Genomic DNA, 18,104 nt, shown 5'->3' with positions numbered 1-18,104 from the left:
TCTTTCAGCGCGCTGGCAAGGGCAGGAGGCCCCGATTGCGACACGTTTGCTGTTAAAAATTTGCCAGAGATCCCTCCGTGCGCCGATGTTTTGGAATAATTGTTGGGGTAAAGCCCCTTAGAGCTTTGCCGTCGCTCTCAGCGGCGAAAACCAAGCACCAAACTCAGCAAAGGGTTAACGGCGGCCGCTGGCGCTGCCGCTGCCTTTCCTCTAATTGCTCTCTTCTCCTGCCAGGCGGAAGTTGGAGCCAGCAGTTCAAGTTCAAAGCTGGCCTGTCTGCATGTGGACGCTTTTTCGGCTGGGCGGCGCAGGGCAGGAGCCGGCCGGAGCAGCGAGGGGCCGGCGGGCAGCGAGCAGAACCCTCTCGCCGGAGCTCCAGGGATGGCTCAAGGCTCCGAGTGCCGGAATTCCCACCTCTACTACTACAGCATCAAATTCGCTCTGTCCACCTACGCCACCCTCTTCTCGGTAGGTGCTCCGGTTGCTTTTCTGTCCTTCCTGGTGTTTCCCCCCACTGCACCACCCCCGTGGGTTGGATTTGACCTCTCAGTGTCCGAATTTCCCGTGCCGAGGCGTCAAATCCCGGCGGTAAAATCAGGTGCCGCGAAGCCCCTCGTGCTTGGTGCTAGCTGGGTCCGAAATGGGCAATCTTGGGTGAAACCGCGGGTTTTGGTGGGTTTAAGACCACCTCCCTGGGACTGCCCGTCCCCAGAGCTGCTCTTGCAAATCCCTCGTGGCAGCGAGCCGCGTTTCGAGGCGTTTGGAGCATAAACAGGGAAATTTAATGTTTTAATAAAGCTTGTTTTTAAGCAGTTTAGAATCATTGAGGCAGCTACAGTTGGGGCGAGGCTTTTCCGGCACCTGGGAGGTGCAAGCACGTGTCGGAGCAGGGGAGGGGGAAGCAAGAAATCCCCCATCCCTTTAGGGTTTGTGCGTCCTCGGTGTGTGAGATATGAAGTTAGCACCTTCCTGGGGTTGATCTTGCATAAATCCAGTCCGTATTTACAGATATTTCCTCCTGAGGTTTAAAAAAATCATCCTCTTTGCCCCGTGCACGGCTGCCCGCCGGGCATGTATGGTGGTATGCACATCTGATTGTATAGGGGGAATTGCTGAAAAATCTGCACGAGTTCCCAGGCAGGCTGTGAAAGGTAAACAGGGTTGCAAGCTGAGTTTGAAAATGCTTTTTTTATTTCCTTATTTATTTTTAATGAATGAGCTCGTCAGGAGGGCAGCACTCGCCCTCGCTAGCTGGGGATGGCAAAGCCCGTTGTCTCACTGCTCCGAATCGCTTGTGCCCACCCCAGGGCATGACTAAGAATAAGAAAAAAAGGAGATTTTTTTTTTTTTTTGTAGAATATCTCGCTGATTTCCTTGTGGCCTGCTGGGTAGGAAGGCTCCCGAGGGGAGAGGAGACTTGAGTCTCTTCCTTGGGGTGGCCAGAACCATCCCACTGCACCCAGTGAGATCAATAAAATTCAGATTTCCTTACCCGTTTGTGGCTGCGATTTGAGTTTTTGGGTGAGGATAGAGCCATGTTTGTGCTTGCAAAGTTAATCTGTGGGAAAACCTGTCACTATGGTTCTGGTTTCTCAAAGGAGCGGAGTTCTGCTTGATTTGAGGTTTCCCCAAATGCCTTTAAGCAGCTGTAGGGATGGGGGAGGAGGGGCAGGATTCTTCCTCCTGGCTAGTTTGAACCCAGATCGGGGCTGCACTTTGCAAACGTAGATGGGATGAACCATCACAATCTCGAAGCCAGATGCTTATTAACCACTGGGGCGTTTTGGGGGGCTCACAGGGACATCCTTGCAAGTCCACCAGCAAGAAGAGACTCACTAATTTCCCGGCAACTGGAAAATAGCTGTAAAAAAGCCACTTTGAACTGCCTCGACCCAGCCTGTCTTCAACCCTGGGACAGTCCTTGCACAGGGACATCACCCCCTGGAATCCGTACGGATCGCACGGCTCCTGGGAGCGTTTCAGCTGCCTGACCTACTTCTGGCCTCATTTGCACATGTCGCTGCCGTGTTAATTCAACGGCGCTGCCGAACCCTTCAAAGCCTCGTTAACCAGACGTCACCGGGGCCCAGTTTTGCTCTGGCCAAATGCACTCGATAAAAAATGATTGTGTAGGAACTTCTCGCTTCCCTTACCTGAAGTCTTCAAAAATTTAACCCCCCCCGGGTGAAAATTCAATGGAATAAGACTTGAGTTGGGTCACCATGAAGGATCGAGGAGGTTTGGGCTGAGATCGATCACCGTTTTCTAGCGTAAGGTTGTCCCAGCCTGCAGAAAACTGAATCTAATGCCACTAGATCCTTTCCAGTGCTTTTCTGTAATGAAAACACTTATTTATAGGTGGAAAAATCAGTAAAGGAGAGTGGGATGAGCTGGAGAGTGGCTTTAAACCAAACACGGAGCAAACGGCAGGGAGATTCGAGCATCACGGGTTGGACCCAACTGGTTTTACACGGGTAGATTTATTCCTCGTTGTTGAGAATGCAGCAGAGCATAGATTTGGTTTTCTTTTCACAAAGAAATGCTTCTTTCTTTTTCTTATTTTTTCTGTACAATTGAAAACTGCGATTTTAATTGACCCTTATCAAAGTGTATTTTTTTACATTTCTGCATCCCGTTGGCAGTTAAGCATTATACGATGTGTTAAATCTCTGTATTATTAATCCCATGATTCCATCTTTTGATGACTAAAAGCATTTGGCAGATTCTATATCGCGGTCTCTCACCGGCACGTTACAATAAAACCTTCTGAAGAGGAGCAGGAGCGCCCGGGCTGCTAATTTGAAGGCAGATGGGTCTTCAAAAGCTGAGAAGAATGTTTCTGCTGTGAGTGAGCTGGGGATTTGCAAAACAAGATTTGGAGTTTTGCACCTTAGTTTTGCACCTCTGGTCATCTTGGATGGAGAAAGAAGCGATGCTCTATTCCCTCCTGGACCTGCACACTCTGACTCACCTAATCTGGTTGCCGGGGTCTGCGTGGGCTCGAAGCCACCGTCATCGTGACTTTTTGGTGTTCCCGAATCGGGAGAAATTACTGCCTCACGTTAGCGTGGTGTTGACTCATCCAGTTAATGCCGTTCATCCCGCAACGAGCCACGTCTGCTGCTTGGCCCCTTGGCAGGTTTCGAGGCTGAGCTGTTTCGGCCGTGTTAACGTCCCCGTGGAGTCGTGGTACCCGCTTGCTGTGCCTGTGGCCGAGAGTAACTCCCGTTAGTTGAGTCTTTTGGGGCTTGGACAAGAGGAACGTGGCATCTCTTAGGTATTTAGTGGGATTCTTAGGACAGGGCAGGACTGTGCATGTCTCTTGTCAGTGTCAGGTGGCTGCCACTGTGTCAAAGCCAAGTCACGCAAGGATGGAGAAGCAATCACAAGCACCAGAGAGCCCACGGCTCAAAGAGCTTTGCAGAATCTGTCTTATCTGTGGGTTAGCTGTGACCTCAAGACACCCCCTAAACCCTGCCAGCATCATCAGAGCTGTGTGTTATATTATTTCATGTTATTATTTTAGTCATTAATTGTCTTTCATCTCACTTTTTGACCTCCAGGTCTCTAAATGACTCCATCATCAGTAGGACAGTGATTTCTGCCAAGGATTTCCACTTTTAGCTCTTTTTTGCCAGGTCCCCAACTCTCCTCCCCCAGCTCTTTCCTTGGCAGTAGATAGGAAAATGCCTGGAGAGGAAAACCAGCATCTCTGTTATTCCACTAAGAAGAGATGAGGTTGGAGAGAAACAGCTTTGCAAATGGGCTGCAAAAGTGGGGAAGGGTTGGTCGTAGCAACTTGTATCGGGCTGAGAAATTCAAGTTTGCAATTTTATCCATCCAGGAGTATGGGAGGGAGGAGAGCGAGTCACAGGGATCCCTTTTGGGGTGGAAACTGAGGTCGGATGTCCCGGGTGGCTGCTCGCTGCCCTCCATCTCCTGCCCACTCAGCTCCTACAAACTCCAAGAAGTGCTAAAATCAAGCGGAGCTGAAAATAAAACCCAGAGGTGGTTTTTTTTCCCAGCTTATACGGGGAGAATTGATGCAGGACGCCTTCAGCGCAAGGTCTGGCGGAGCTGTGGCCACCTCCTCGGCTTTCCCCGTGGTGATGGTTCAATCGTGTGGTGGCTACCATGTAGAAACGGGGTAGTCATCCTCTCGTGAGGGGAAGAGCAGGTTCCCTTTTTCTCTTAGATGCATCGCAGAGCAGTGGTAACTACTGGCTGCTGTCTATCCTGGTGTTTGCACTCTATTAAGGTGGTCACTGGGCAATTAATATGTAAGTCCAGAGGCTCTACCAGCAAACTTCATTACGTGCCTCACTGTGTCATTGAGTGTGCGTCGGGTTGTGACGCCAGGGATGGGAAATATCCTTGCTGATCGAATTGGCGTGGCGAAAACAACCCCCTGGAGAAACCCAGTGATGGAAACCGGAGCAGCCAGGCTTTGCAAGGGGTGATGCAGACTTTTCCTGCTGCTTTGGATCATCATCTCTGGCTGAAGGGGGATGGGATGATCAGGTTTTTGATGAAAGACGTGGTTATTCCCCTTGAGATTTTTTTTTTAAATTTTTTTACGGTGCTGCTTAGGTCCTGGCAAAGACTTCGATGTCACTGGTTTGCTCCAAATCCACTGTTTTTTGTCACAGAAATGCCACTTTTCTGGGAACACTGGTCTTTCTTCCCAGCAATTTTCCATCTAAATCCTTTTGCTACCCAGCTTGCAACAGCATCGTGCCCTGCTTGTCTTTCCAAAACTCGTTATATTCCAGCGAGCTTTCCTTTGCCATCTGCCGTCGCTGCGACATGTGCCAGCGTATCCCTTCCCTTCCTCGAGGTGTGTGTTGCTTTGCAAGATGCTTTCTTGTGTGTTAAGCTGCTTTGAGTAGAAGCAACTCTTTTTTTTTTTTTTTATTTTTTTATTGGAGGGTGCTTTTTAGGTGATGGGGTGTGGATATGGGCTGGGGTCCAGCCTGCAGTGCCCACCCTTAGCAAAACAGGTTGTGAGGGGCTGGGTGACCTTCTAAAGTAGGAGCTAAGCAAGGAGGGAGCCAAGAAATTCAGCTCAATATTTGCTTGTTAGTCCGAGGGACTAGTTTGAGTTGCTTGGACAGAGGAAGCACTCAGCCTTTTCTAAGCCATGAAGCCAAAAAGCCATATGGTGTATCTTGGGTTGGTGATGCTGGGAGGAAGGACCAGCACCTCTCTGCAGCATCTCCATGTGTACCACGAGCTTTAAATTTTTCAAGGATCTTTTCAGCCCTGGAAAAGCTTTTTTTTTTAAGCAATGCACGTGTCCATCTTGAAAACTCTCCTCAGTTTCTCTCCCTTGCTGGCAGGTGAAGCTCATCCCATGCACGCTGCTTCCTCAGCCGCTGGAGCATCATCCAGCCCTCGAACCCCTTCCCAGCTTTTCTCCGTGAGCTCTCCCCTCGCTCGCATCGCAGATGGATTAATTAAAATGGAGAAAGTGGTTCTGATTGGCACGGGGGAGGAACGGCAGGGATCTGTGGGGGACACATGGTGCGCGTTAATGTCTACCCCCTGCCTTCAAAGCCAAATGTGCTCCCCGGAACGCCGTGTAAGAGAGAAACATTAAATCAAACCTAATCCCAACGCACCAACCTGGCGCTTAAAATAGAGTGTAACCATGAAACTGTGATTAAAAGCCCGTTATCAGGAACGGGCCTGCCGTTGGGTTTCAAATAACTAAAGTGCCTGTAAAGTACCACAAGTCTAAATTTCACCTTCTGAGAGATTTCAGTTCCTTTGTGGGTGAGGTGGAGCCTGGAAGTGGACAGTGATCGATAGGCATAAACTTAACTACAAAAATGCACCAGAAATAGTGTCCAGGAAGGGTAGAGAATTAAAAAAAACAGCTCCCCCAAAAAGCAAAGACTGTGCATGAAAATTAAGGATTGAACTATTGGTGTGAATTAGCAGGAAGAGTTTGAGCAAACTTGTCAGGAGCAATGAAGTCTTTTGGAAAGGTGAAAGCGATGGCAAAGGAGTGGAAAAATAGGGAATTTTTCTCCTCTTTGGAGATGTAAGTTTTTGAGTGTGGATGTCTGCAGCTGGAGGCTTTCCTCCCTCCTGTGATTTTTGGGGTGGGAGGGCTGCAAAAAGCAGCGTGCAAATGACTTTGGATGCTCCTCGGTTTCCTCGCTGCCCTTTTCAGGTGTCAGCTCGGTGTCAGCTGAGAAGCTGTTCGCCTCCGGCTGCGCCGCGGGGCCGGCGGGCGCGATGCCAACGGCTCCTGACAGCACCAAACGCTTGGGATGGCATCGCTGGCTTTGATGTTGCAGGAGCTAAAGGGATGCTTTATCCCAGCATCGTTAGGCTCTTTTCCAATTAGAGCTGTTTCATTGAAGGGCGAGAGAGGAGAAGGTGGTTGTCGTAAATAATCCGTTGCTTTTCTTTATGGCATTTGTTTCCCAGGGATCAAAAGCGCTCTGTGACGGCGCGGTTCGCTTCTAGTCGTGGGTGCTGGTGTGCGAAGGGAGGGCGAGCAGCTCACCAGGGGTCTGGGTGCGAGTCGGTGCTCGAGCCAGGTGTGAAAACGCTGGAGGGAAATGGGTTTTTCTGGGAATTGTGCTGTCTTAAGGGTGATGTTTGGAAGGATGAGCTGGTAGCGCTGGTGACTATCAGCCTCTGTGTCTATCAAGCTCGAGACAAGGGCCAAGCGGAGCATCCAGGCCATAAAGATACAAGGTGGGGGGAGAGGAAAATCCAAGCAAAACTTGGCTTAAAGCTGCCTGCCTCGATTCATCACGCTGCGATGATACGTTCCCTTCCCAGCCAGAGGAAGAGCAGCCCAGCCTTGAACAAAAGGGATGCAGTCAGTGCTGGCGGTACCATTTGGGATTGGATATCAAATGTCCCAGAGTTGGGTGGGTTTTCCTTGGCTTCCACCTCTCCCTCGAATTCCGTGCTTTTGTCCCGTTGATGTCTGAATCCCATCCCTTGCTTCCTTTGCAGATCCTCGGCCTCGTGATCCTGTGCATTGGGATTTACGCCGAGGTGGAGAGGCAAAAGCACAAAACCTTGGAAGGGATTTTCCTGGCTCCAGCCATCATCCTCCTCCTGCTTGGCTTCACCATGTTCAGTGTCTCCTTCGTTGGCATGGTGGGGAGCCTCAGGGACAACCGGGCGCTGCTGAAGACGGTAAGGCCATTACCGCGCTCGCTGTGCAGCCCTTGGCATGGTCTGGGTCATCTCGAGGAGGAAAATTAATGTGTCCTAATGAGTCACCACCACGACGTACAGCAACTGTGTGCCCCTTCCTGGATTTAAACGCTTGCATGATGTGACCGCTCGGTGCTTTCAGCTCCGCTGTGAAGCCAGTGGAAGGGTAACAGGAAGAGGATATGTTTCAATTGCAGAGGTGGCACCCTAATTTCCCTGTTATCCATGGCTGAATTCCTCCCAACATCGGCAGGAAGCACTGCTGCCTTCCTCCTTTGGTAACAAGGGAGTTATTTGCGGGGCGGAGATCCCATCTCTGGTGGAGCAAAGTCTCCAACGTTAAGTTTATTTTGATGCCAATAGAAAATAGCTTCGTTTCCTTTTGCAAGGGAGTTCTTGGCAGAGGGAAAAATTACCTTCAGAGTCCAAACTTTAAGAAGAAATCCAGGGCACGAGGGCAAAGCTGCTCACTCCTCACCTGCTTTCCAGGGATTTTGTCGGTGCGTTGAGCATCCGCCCACCGGTCCTCCCTGCAGCTCATCACCTGCCCTTGCTCTGGGGTGACGCCTCTGTCTCCAGCGAGGATCAGGAGGCTGCAGGGATTTATAAGCTGAATTATAAGCCGTTCCCTCTATCTAGATGAGGTCGAAGCTCTTCCGTCACGCTCGGCCAGGGCCAGCGTCCATCGACGAGCTCCGTGACAGCTCTGTCGGCTCTTCGGCCGCGTCCGACCCTCGCTCGGTGAAGAAGTTGCTTTTGGATGAATAATCCGTGACGGTCCACGGAGCATTCCTGCCGGCGCGCGTGTGCCTTGCGTGCTAACGGTTTGCGTGACACCTTCATCTCCCACTGGTTTGGGTTGACTGGTTTATTAAAATCACACGCTCTGGGTGGCCCGTGCCCGCCCGTACTGCCTTGCAATGTTGCTTTTAAAAACCGCTCAGCGTTTGCGCTTCCAGTTAATAGAAACGGGAGCCCAAATGGGAAACCCACTATTGTCTTTGCTTCTGCACCAGCAGGTGAAGTTATCCGTGCTTTTCCACACGGCTGGCTTTGTGCCACCTGCCATGGGTGGTCTGTTGGCGTGGCACTCAAAAAAGGTTGCAGGGCCCCAAAGTGGTGAAGTGAGCACGAGGAAGAGGAGGTTTCTCATCTCTGCTGCAGCGAGATACTGTCTGCTCTGTCTGAGAGCTGCCTCCTGACCTCCTGTCGCCGAGTGAGTGGCTGGAGATGTTCCATCCAGGTGATGCTCGTGGTGTTTAAACAGCCCTGATAGCTTGCTTGCTTAAAAATCAGTTTTTAATTCATTCCCTATCAACTGGCTTTCTTCTTTCTGCTTGGATGCTCAATGAGAACGGTGACGTTTCCCTGGGCTCAGTTGTACCTCAAAAATACAGCCCTCTTTTTCCTGCCCATCAAAGTGACTGGGACAGCTCTGTATTTCTTTATGATCTAAGCCTAGAAAATATTTTCCTGCCAAAGCTGAAGTTCTGTTGCTTGTGGAGAAGTTCATCTTTTTTGTTTGTCTGCTTTTAAAGCTACATGGTATTGCATTCGTTCCATCTGGGCTTATTCTAAAGAAGGATAAGCACTTCAGATTTCCGATAATATTTTTCTTTCTGGGCTAATACTTCTGAATCACAGTTAATACTCTGTTTCCACAACACAAATTGAATTTGGAAGTGGGAAATTGACACATCAGAGGGTAGGAAGTCTCGTCCTTGGAGCAACCCGGGGCGACAGCAGCTCAAGCTCATTAACTGTATTCCAGAAGTTGTCGGCCGAATCAATTCTGCAATGGGCACGGCTGAGAAAAAGGCATAATCCTGCCTGTTTGGGTTGGCTTTTTCTCCCTGTGGATACAAGAACCTTCACGCCTGCCATGTGGAATAAATAAAGCAACACCCGTGCGAGTCACGGCACACAATAACACTCGTGTCCCTTTTGGCTAGGAGCTGAGAAAGGGGATGTTTGTCTCATGTCTCAAAACAAATCGGATTTCTGGGTGGGGGGTTCTTAGGGTTATTCAAGGCTTCTCTTAGTTGGCTGCAGAGCAGCACAATTGGCCCAATACTGCCTTAATTATTTTCTGATAATGAATCCGGCCTAATTCACGGTCTCAGAGCTGAAATGCTGTTTTCCCCCTGGATATATTCAGCTTGAAGGGCATCAGCAGGAGGAGGAGAGTATGATGGCAGTGAAGCAATTTGGAAATGCTCGATGCCGTGATAAATAAGGGTGTTCCTTGTGCAGGCGTTGCACAGCCGTGCAAATACAGCAGGTATTTGGGGTAGGCACAGAGGTGAAAACCATGATCATAGAATCACAGACTGGTTTGGACTGGAAAGGACCTTCAAGACCATCTCGTTCCAACCCCCCTGCCATGGGCAGGGACACCTTCCACTATACCAGGTTGCCCAAAGCCCCATCCAACCTGGCCTGGAACACTGCCAGGGATGGGGCAGCCACAGCTTCTCTGGGCAACCTGTGCCAGTGCCTCACCACCTTCAGAGGGAAGAATTCCCTCCTTGGATCTCATGGAAATCTCCCCTCTTTCAGTTTAAATCCATTGCCCTGTGTCCTATCACTCCATACCCTTGTCCAAAGCCCCTCTCCAGCTTTCTTGGAGCCCCTTTAGGTACTGGAAGGTCTCCCCGGAGCCTTCTCTTCTCCAGGCTGAACAGCCCCAACTCTCAGCCTGTCTTCAGAGCAGAGGTGCTCCAGCCCTCAGATCATCTCTGTGGCCTCCTCTGGACCCACTCCAACAGCTTCATGTCCATGCCACCTCTTCTTGTAGGAAACAGCATTGCAAGCTCCTAGCAGACAGAAAACACAAAGAGCATCTGTAAGAGCCTGGGCCATGTGTGGGGGTTTGCACGTCCCCCTCTGGCTTGCTCTGCCACCTTGGATGAGCCGAGGAGGACTTGCCCACTCAAAGGGACTGCAGGTCCATATGGGAGCAACCATGGATTAGTGTTTTCCTGCTGGAGATGCAGCTTATCCCAGCAAAAGTGCTTGATCCTTGTATCTTAAAGCAGTTCACTGGTGAGACTGGGCTGCACTGGAAAGACTGTTGCTCCTGGTGTGGTTTTATGGCACAGAATTACTTGATGCTTTCTTGTGCTTTTACCTGCTCATGGTCATATTGGCAAAACCACGCAGCCAAGCCTGGACTTCTCCATTGTGTTTATGTTGGAATTGTCTGTGAAATGCATTCGCGTTTCTACCTGTCACCCAAAAGCAGGTGCTCGTGCCAGGAATTTGCAGGGGTTTTGCAGTGGGACATCCTCTTGTGCAACAGCCTCTGGAGGCGTGGGAGACTGGGGGTTGCTTTCATTTGTAGAAGTTGTTTCATACTGATTTTCTCCTGAATTTTACCAGGAAAACTCTTGAAAATGTGTTGTCGGTCAGTGGGTTTTGTAATCTGTTCACCTTGAGGGGGAATCTGATGGTGCAGAGGAGGGAGCTCTGTCCTCTGAGCCCCAAAAAAGGGCTCAGGACAGACTCTGGCATCATGAAACAGCAAAAAAATGCTTATATTGATGCTGATGGAAAATCGATGCGCGGATCCCTTTGGGCTCGGAGGAGGTTGTGCGCGCAGATGTACCGCAGCTGCTCGAACGCCTGCACGTGCGTTTTCAGGGAAGCCAAACTTCAAATCACTAATAAAATCTGAATTGTCTCTTCATCTATAAATACGTCTTGTTAACCTGGAGAGCAGGCTGTAAATTCCTCTCTATTTAGGAGAAAATATTTCAGCGCCCTACAAAAATTCATCAGATAGCACTTGACTTTAATAACCTTTTTCTTCTTTTACACGAAACGGGGCGGGTGTAGGTGTGGGTGTGTATGTGCTGGTTAAATCCTCATTCATCTCAGCTGACAGCTGGAATTTTATTTTCCTTAACCCCCCGGACAAAAATAGACCGACATTTCTCTTAAGCAGCTCCTAAATCTGCTGTGCTCACCCCTGCCACAAGGTACCACAAATTACATTTTGGTTTTCATCTTTTCCTTATCAATCCTCTTCTCTCCAGTCGTTCCCAGTAATCGCGGTGCGCAACCGCACGGCTCTTCCCCGTGCGTAAACCAGATCATCCCCTCGTTAATGACTTCACTAATGACCCAAGCAAAGTCTGTTCAATAAAACTGCTCCCACTTGTGATTCTCAAGTTTATTAGAAAAATTACAGGCAAGACCTGGGGATTTTAGCTGCTGGCGTACGTGATCGGTGTTGCAGAGACTTGGGTTTAACAGATGGGATAAGAGTTTCTGCTTGGAAATCGAGTTTCTTCTGTCGCCATTAACATTCTGCAAGGCTTGAAGAGCTGCAGATTGTCTGCTGAAGATGGCTTGCCTTTGCTTTGGGGGATTTCAGGGTGATTTAGCCAATGGACTGTAAAAATCAATATTTCTCTTGCTCAACGAGACGGCTGCGGGGAGCTGGGATGGTTTGGTTTAGGATATGGAAATGCAGTGGGACAGGCTGCTCTGGAAACTGGGTTTTGCAGTCAAATATTCCCAAACTGTCTCCTCTTAGTGGCTTTTTTAGAGCTGTTTTTGCTAGAAATGTATCACATCTTACTCAGCATCTCCTACCTGGGGGCTTGGGACCCATGTGTGTGTCCCATGGATGTTTTCACTTCCAAAAAGTCAGTTAAGCCCTGACTTTTCTGAGGCAATTTTGATAGAGGAGCATTTATTTAAGAACGGGAGAGAGATGAGAATCTAGGTAGGCCAAGAAATCCAACTTTCTCTCTTTTTTTTTTTTTTTTTTTTTCCTTCCATTTAGTGAGCTTTTTGGGTTCTTCCTCTCCTGCCTTGGCTCTGCCAAAATTTGTCACCCAAGGCAGGATTTGACCTTGGCTTTGTGGCAACAAGAGATCAGCTGCTGCAGCAGCTCTTTTGGCCTTTTGCAAGGGTTTTATGTATCTCTATTTATATATATCTCCAACAAAATATATATATAAATAGTTATAAATATACAAATGTATATTTATGTCCGTACTGTTATTTCCAAATAACAGCAAAACGTGAAAAGCAAACTCCGGGGACCACCTCCAGCTTCGCCGCTTATTTTATTTGCAATTTTGTATTTTTCCTTTCGAGATCCATCCACCACGCGACTTCCCGAGCTGGGCTTGAAATGTGCCTTCCCCCCTCCCTCCCCAGCCCCTGATTGCACGTGTAAATAGAGAGATTAAACGCTGAAAAACGGCAGATAGGTCAGGTTTGAAGAGGGGAGCGAGTGCGGCTGCGGGGGAACGGTTGGCAATCACAGAGCTATTGTGTGGATGGAGAATTGTCCTTCTCCTGGGAAGATAAATTCCCCTCGAGGAAAATCAGCTACCGCGGTGATTTGAAGCTTGGGGGCCTTGAATAAAAGCAATCAGAGGGCAGCACGTGTAAAGGAGCACTTAGAGGTGTGAGCTGGTCCAAGCAGCTGGGTTTTTTTTCCGATTGTGCAGAGAAAGGGGCAAAAATTACGCAGAAAACCTCTATATTACAGGGGTGCTGTGGAAAGCATCCCTCTGCCACGTCGCCAGCGCTAATGCAGTGCCCTGTAGCAGCCACTTAAAATCAGTTTTAACTCAGAGGAGGGGGAAATACCAGTAAGTAGCACCTTCCCTTTATTTTTCTTCTCCTTTCAGAAGAACTGTGTGAAGTAGTTAATGTTTTATGGTGCGTCGCTTGCACTGAAACCACCTGGATGTTTGACTCCGAATTCCTTGTGGTTTCATGGTGCTGGAAAACCTCTTGGTTGAGAGCAAAGGATTCGCACAAGGTATAGAATCATCGAATCACAGACTGGTTTTGGGTGGGAAGGGACCTCAAAGACCATCCAGTTCCAACCCCCTGCCATGGGCAGGGACACCCTCCACTACACCAGGTTGCCCAAAGCCCCATCCAGCCTGGCCTTGAACACTTCCAGGGTTGGGGCAGCCACAGCTTCTCTGGGCAACCTGTGCCAGCTCATCCATTTACCCCAGGGTGCTCACCTTCAAGCCAGCAAAAAGAAATAGTCCTTTGCATATTTGCAGTAAAGAGGCAAATTTCCAAGAGCAGAGGGCTTGGAAAAGCCTTCGGGATGAACGGAGAGGCTCGGCGTGATCTCCTGAGCATGCCGACCTCTGTGGCTGGAAGTATTTGGGGTGAATTCGGACTGGCCTGGGTTTGCAAAGGTTGCAGCTGATGGCTGGAGGTGGGTTTTTCTGTCCCTGTAAAAGGAATGAGGGACAACTGGGTGGTTTAGGATGCAGGAAAAAGAAAAAAAAAAAAAAAAAAACAAACACAAAAAAAGGGGATATTTATGGACAATATGGAGATTCTCTTCCAGAAAAGATTAAAGCAATTTCCAGCTGAGGTGAGGTTTGACCAGCATCAACTTGAGGCTGTTTTTCAGCTGTTTCTACCCTCTTAGAGGGTGAAAAAAGGGAAAGAGTTGCCCCTCCTGCTCTAGCCACTGCTGTGTGGTTTTTCCTGCTGGTGAGACGTGGCTGTTGGAGAAGCAGTTGCAGATTTTGGTTGCAAAAGACACAGGATTTGGAGGTCAGATGCATGCGACCTCCTCTGAGGCACAGCATGCTGTAAACCAGGGGTGTCAGCCCTGGGTGGCGCCGGCAGCGGGATGGGATGGATATCACGCGTGGAGCACGGCGGAAAACTCGATCAATAAAAGGCTCCTTCTGGTTACGGGAGAAATGTGTGAGAAATTAAGCTGCATTTCTGTGTTTGAACCACCACTGCGAGGGAGGTCACCAGGCTTTTTTGGCTTTTTTCCTCTTGCTTTTATGTTTCCTGAGGACCAGGTTGGGATCCGGGGTCCACTGCCCCCGGGTGGCATCCGCAGTGAAGAGTTTTCTCTGGATATTCCAATCTCAGCAGGTTTCAACGGTGCAGCTTTCTCTCCAAAAAAACCAAATTCCTGATAATTAACACACGAATAGAGCCCACTGGAAAAAAAATGATTAAAGAATCTCCTTCCTGCAGAGGTTGCTCAGGGATCTGCATGTATTTCTTTTTATTTCCTAAGCCCACTGATTATGTAGCACGCTCTGATTACGGGCTCTCTAAACTAAACCATCACTTTCTTGATTTTTTTTTTTTGGCTTAGCTGTGCGGAGGGGTGGATAAATGAGCAGGACCTGACATTTGCTCCGCAGTGAGCGTTTGGGATTGCTGGGGGAGCTGAAAACATCCCAGACTCAGGAGCCAAAGACTTTGAGCAAAAGGAGGTGAGTCCCAGCTTTGTGTTCGGGACCGGATCCGATACGAAAGGGCTTTGGAGCAGGCAGGTACTGGTGCTCCCTGTGGGCAGCCTTCATGCTCCTTGTTTGCCTAACGAGCATCCACAGCCTTCTGCTGGAAGGGATGAACCTGCAAACCCTCTAACACCCAAATCCCCACAAAATACAGTGAAAAAAAGCCTTGCAGGGTCCTTCCAGCACTTTTTACTCAGCCTTCTGTGTCTCCTTTGTTCTCCTTTAAAACTGTGGGTTTCAGCCCTTAATAATTATTATAATTATTATTATTTTGTTTGCTTGAGACAAAGTAGGAAACCCCAGGGCGGCAGAAGGAGCTTTGTGTAAGAAATTGTGGCCGATCTCCTCCGTTATGGGTTGCTCACCTCTTGGCTGGGGCTTTTTGATCACCCCAACGTGCTAATTTTAAACAGGGATTTGCTTGGCCCACGTTTGGCTCCGAGGGAGAAGAGGAGGCTGGAGCCCTGGGAGAGTTAATGATTCTTTTGCCGTGCTAATTATTGGCATTTTTGCACTGAGTTTCTTGCACTGTTCCCGTTCACCATCTTTCCAGGAGCAGTTTGGGAGGGTTTTGCAAGCAGCTAAAAGGATGCTTTATTTTTCCCAAGCCTCCTACATTGAGCATCGCCAGCAAACTCGCAGCATGTTGCATTTCTTTCCTTGGTGCTCACCCTTTTCTTTTTCAATCTCATCACTAAAATAACCACTGCAGCAATGACAACCATCCTTGCAGTGAATTAGTGGGGCTTCACAGCTCCTGGAGAGCCCAGTAAAGGGCCGATGTTACAAAATCCTTCCAAAAATCCTCCAAGCGTGGATTAGTTATGGACATCTCGGGAGTGAGTTACCTCCTCAACATGAATTTTTAATAAATAAAAGAGCTCTCATGTTGCGTTTTTACTCCCAAAAGAGAGCTGCTGATGGTTCCCCAGCATCCCTCAAAGTCGATGCGACCCATCACATGGTGAAAGGATGCTGGTGAGCACCCCAAGAAGGCTGAGAAAAGGGTTTTTTTTGCAAATTCTGAGATGGTATTAATAGCATCCAAGTGGTTTGATGTGCATTAGGCATTTCCAGTGAATTGCCTGGTGCTCATTAAAGGATTGCACCGTTGAAATGTGTTTCCTGATTGGGGGAAAGCAGCAGGTACAGAGATCTTTGGAAAGAGGTGAAATTTGATTGCTGAAATAAATTAGATTTGAAAGGAGCCATCGCTGATGGAACTGGATGGAGAAGGGGGTTTAAGAGGCAATGTCCATCTCCGTTCATAAAAACCTCCTTTTCTTTGGGTTTTTGTGAACAGGAGCATGTTGTAACGGCAGCATCCATCCTGGTCTTGAGATGGGAGTGGAGGGTAGCCGGGCTACAGCCAAGGAAGAGTTAACAGCAGCCGAAAATGGGCCCAGCTGCAGGCTATGAAAGCCCAAAGTGGGGAGAAAATGAGATTTTGGCAGGTCTGGGGAGCAGGTTTGGTCTTTGAGGGGACAGAGTGGGCATCTATGGGACGTGGCGGAGGTAGGGCTGGTACCTGGGGTGTGGAGGATGCCCGTGTGTGTTGGGTCTTTATTTTTTGCAAGGCTACTGGCCCTTTTGGGGTTAAAACCAGACTTTTTGGTTATTTAGCTTGTGAAGCATAAAGGAAAGGTGTATTTTGACTTAAAGCTTGGCAAATGCACGTGTGAAACCCAGATAAGGGGCAAGGAGCCCCAGCCTGGGTGGGCGAGCAGGAGGGACGTGTTGCACGCCCCCGAAATAAAATAACGTGGTTTGCAGGGATAAAATAGCGTCCTGGGTGGAGAGAGTTACTGCTGGATTGCTAAAACAGGAGATGCTCTGCAAAGTCTGTTCCTCTGGGCTTTGTTGTCCTTGTTTAATGTGTGTAAGAGACATTCCTGACGGGTTTGGTTGTTGTTTTTTTGGCTTCAAAGCAACTGCGAAAGCTGTTTCTACGTGGGAATAAACAATTATTTGGGTTTTCAGAGGAAGGGCTGCGTGCGAGTGTCTTTGAGAAGAAAAGCAAACCTTTAGAAAGGGCCACTCTGCGTGGGAGAAAGCTCTAACGTGTCATTAGGAAGAAACGGTTCTTAAAAAGCCTTGCTTGAAGTTTCAATTTTGGGGACAAAAGCAACCGGATTCGTGTTTCTGTGCTCACATGAAACCGAGGATGACTCCGTGGCTGGTGTCGAGGAAGGCGGAGGAGGCGGCAGGCGCTTGCTAAGGGAATGATGGAGCGGCCTGACGTAGAGTGAAAGATTTATTTATCACACCCCCTTGGCATTGGGTGCGTTTCACACGGCTGCACCTTCGATCTGTTCCCGTTTATCAGGAGGGAACGACCGGTTCCCTCTCCGGATGCGCAAAAATACAACGAAACGTGGGGACCAATATCCTGTAAGCTCCTGCGTGTGCAAAACCGGGGGGATTAGTGCTCTGTAGGAAGAGAAATTAAATTGCCCAAGTTTTTGTGGAGAATGGATGGAGAGCAGCCCTGAGGAGGACTTGGGGGTGTTGGGTGATGAGAAGCTCACCATGAGCCGGCACCGTGCGCTGGCAGCCCGGAGAGCCAGCCGTGCCCTGGGCTGCACCCAGAGCAGTTTCAAACCCCTCTGTTCCTTCTCCGTTCGCTTCTACAGGGTCTCTTTAAATGGGGCTTGTAGAGTCTTTTCTTTTAAGTATGACCAGTAACTTTTTTCTCAGAAAAAACCCCACTTGATTTCTTAAATCAGGCAGCTGTTAATGTTCTGCCTGTGCTATTTTAACGTGAGGTTCATCAAGAGGGCAGAAGGATTCCAGAGCAGCATCTTCAGCCTCAGCTTTCCCAGGGTCCCGCTGTAAAGTACCCAGGAATCTATTTCTAGGTTTCTTCCTTTTCTTTTTGGCTTGTGTCATGGGCTCTCTAGAAATTATCATCCTCGTTATCGCTCTTATTGTCTCCTCCTTTCCCGAGGCTGAGCTGAAGTAGGAAATGGATCATCAAGAAGCAAATATTTTTTGCCTTATTGGCCCCTGGCTGCTGCATTGGATACTCTGGCACCAGGTAGAGAGGAAGGATTTTTGGAGATTTCCTGTTTTTCAACTCTTTTTCCCTGCAGTCGTGGCAGCCAGTTGCTGTCCTCAGCCACGCTCTGAGATCGCAGCTGCGTTTCGCAGACAGAGGTTGCTCATATTAAATAAACATCGTGGATTTCTCTAGTGCTTTCATGTTGCTCCAGGAGCTCTTCCATCCTACCGGCTGCATCTCCTCCTCCTTCTGCCTCATCTCTGGCAAGCAGAGCATCCCTCTCGCATCCAAAATCCCGTTGGAGTCACGCTTGGACTTGGCATGTCTGAACCTCCTGTGGCCATAGATGTCTCGAGTGCATCTGAGCTCAGGAGTGATTCTCACCCTCTCCACAGCTCAAGGCTCCTTCTCAGTGCTGGCTCCTGAAGAAATCTCTGCATGGGAAGAAAACATGCTGCAGCCTTGGTGCCACCAATCCATCCCTAACCCTCGTTCATCCTTTTTGCCTGGTGAGGACCCATTCGAGCTGGAAATTGGAGGTGGCTGCACGCTGCTGCTGGTCTGGAAGTGAAGCAGCAGCAGGTTTGTGCCTCTGTCAGCTGGACCCACGGCTGGAAGCGTTTGCTCTGGACCCAGTTGGTATTTCAGGTGGTTTT

General features: G+C 49.0%; 1 protein-coding gene across 1 annotated transcript in view; it reads left to right on the top strand.

Moving 5' to 3' along the window:
* Window positions 1-381: 381 nt before the first annotated feature.
* The window catches only part of LOC104380328 (tetraspanin-15), a 44,448-nt gene continuing 26,725 nt past the window's right edge, over window positions 382-18,104 (top strand). The window contains exons 1-2 of the mRNA XM_086628159.1: window positions 382-468; window positions 6,979-7,164. Coding sequence (XP_086484285.1) covers window positions 382-468; window positions 6,979-7,164 — 273 coding nt within the window. The remainder of the gene's footprint in view (window positions 469-6,978; window positions 7,165-18,104) is intronic.

The sequence above is a fragment of the Tauraco erythrolophus genome, chromosome 29 (genome assembly GCF_009769465.1).
Source record: "Tauraco erythrolophus isolate bTauEry1 chromosome 29, bTauEry1.pri, whole genome shotgun sequence".
Taxonomy (NCBI): domain Eukaryota; kingdom Metazoa; phylum Chordata; class Aves; order Musophagiformes; family Musophagidae; genus Tauraco; species Tauraco erythrolophus.
Note: the sequence above shows the minus strand (reverse complement) of the source record. Positions and strands in the feature narration are given on the sequence as shown.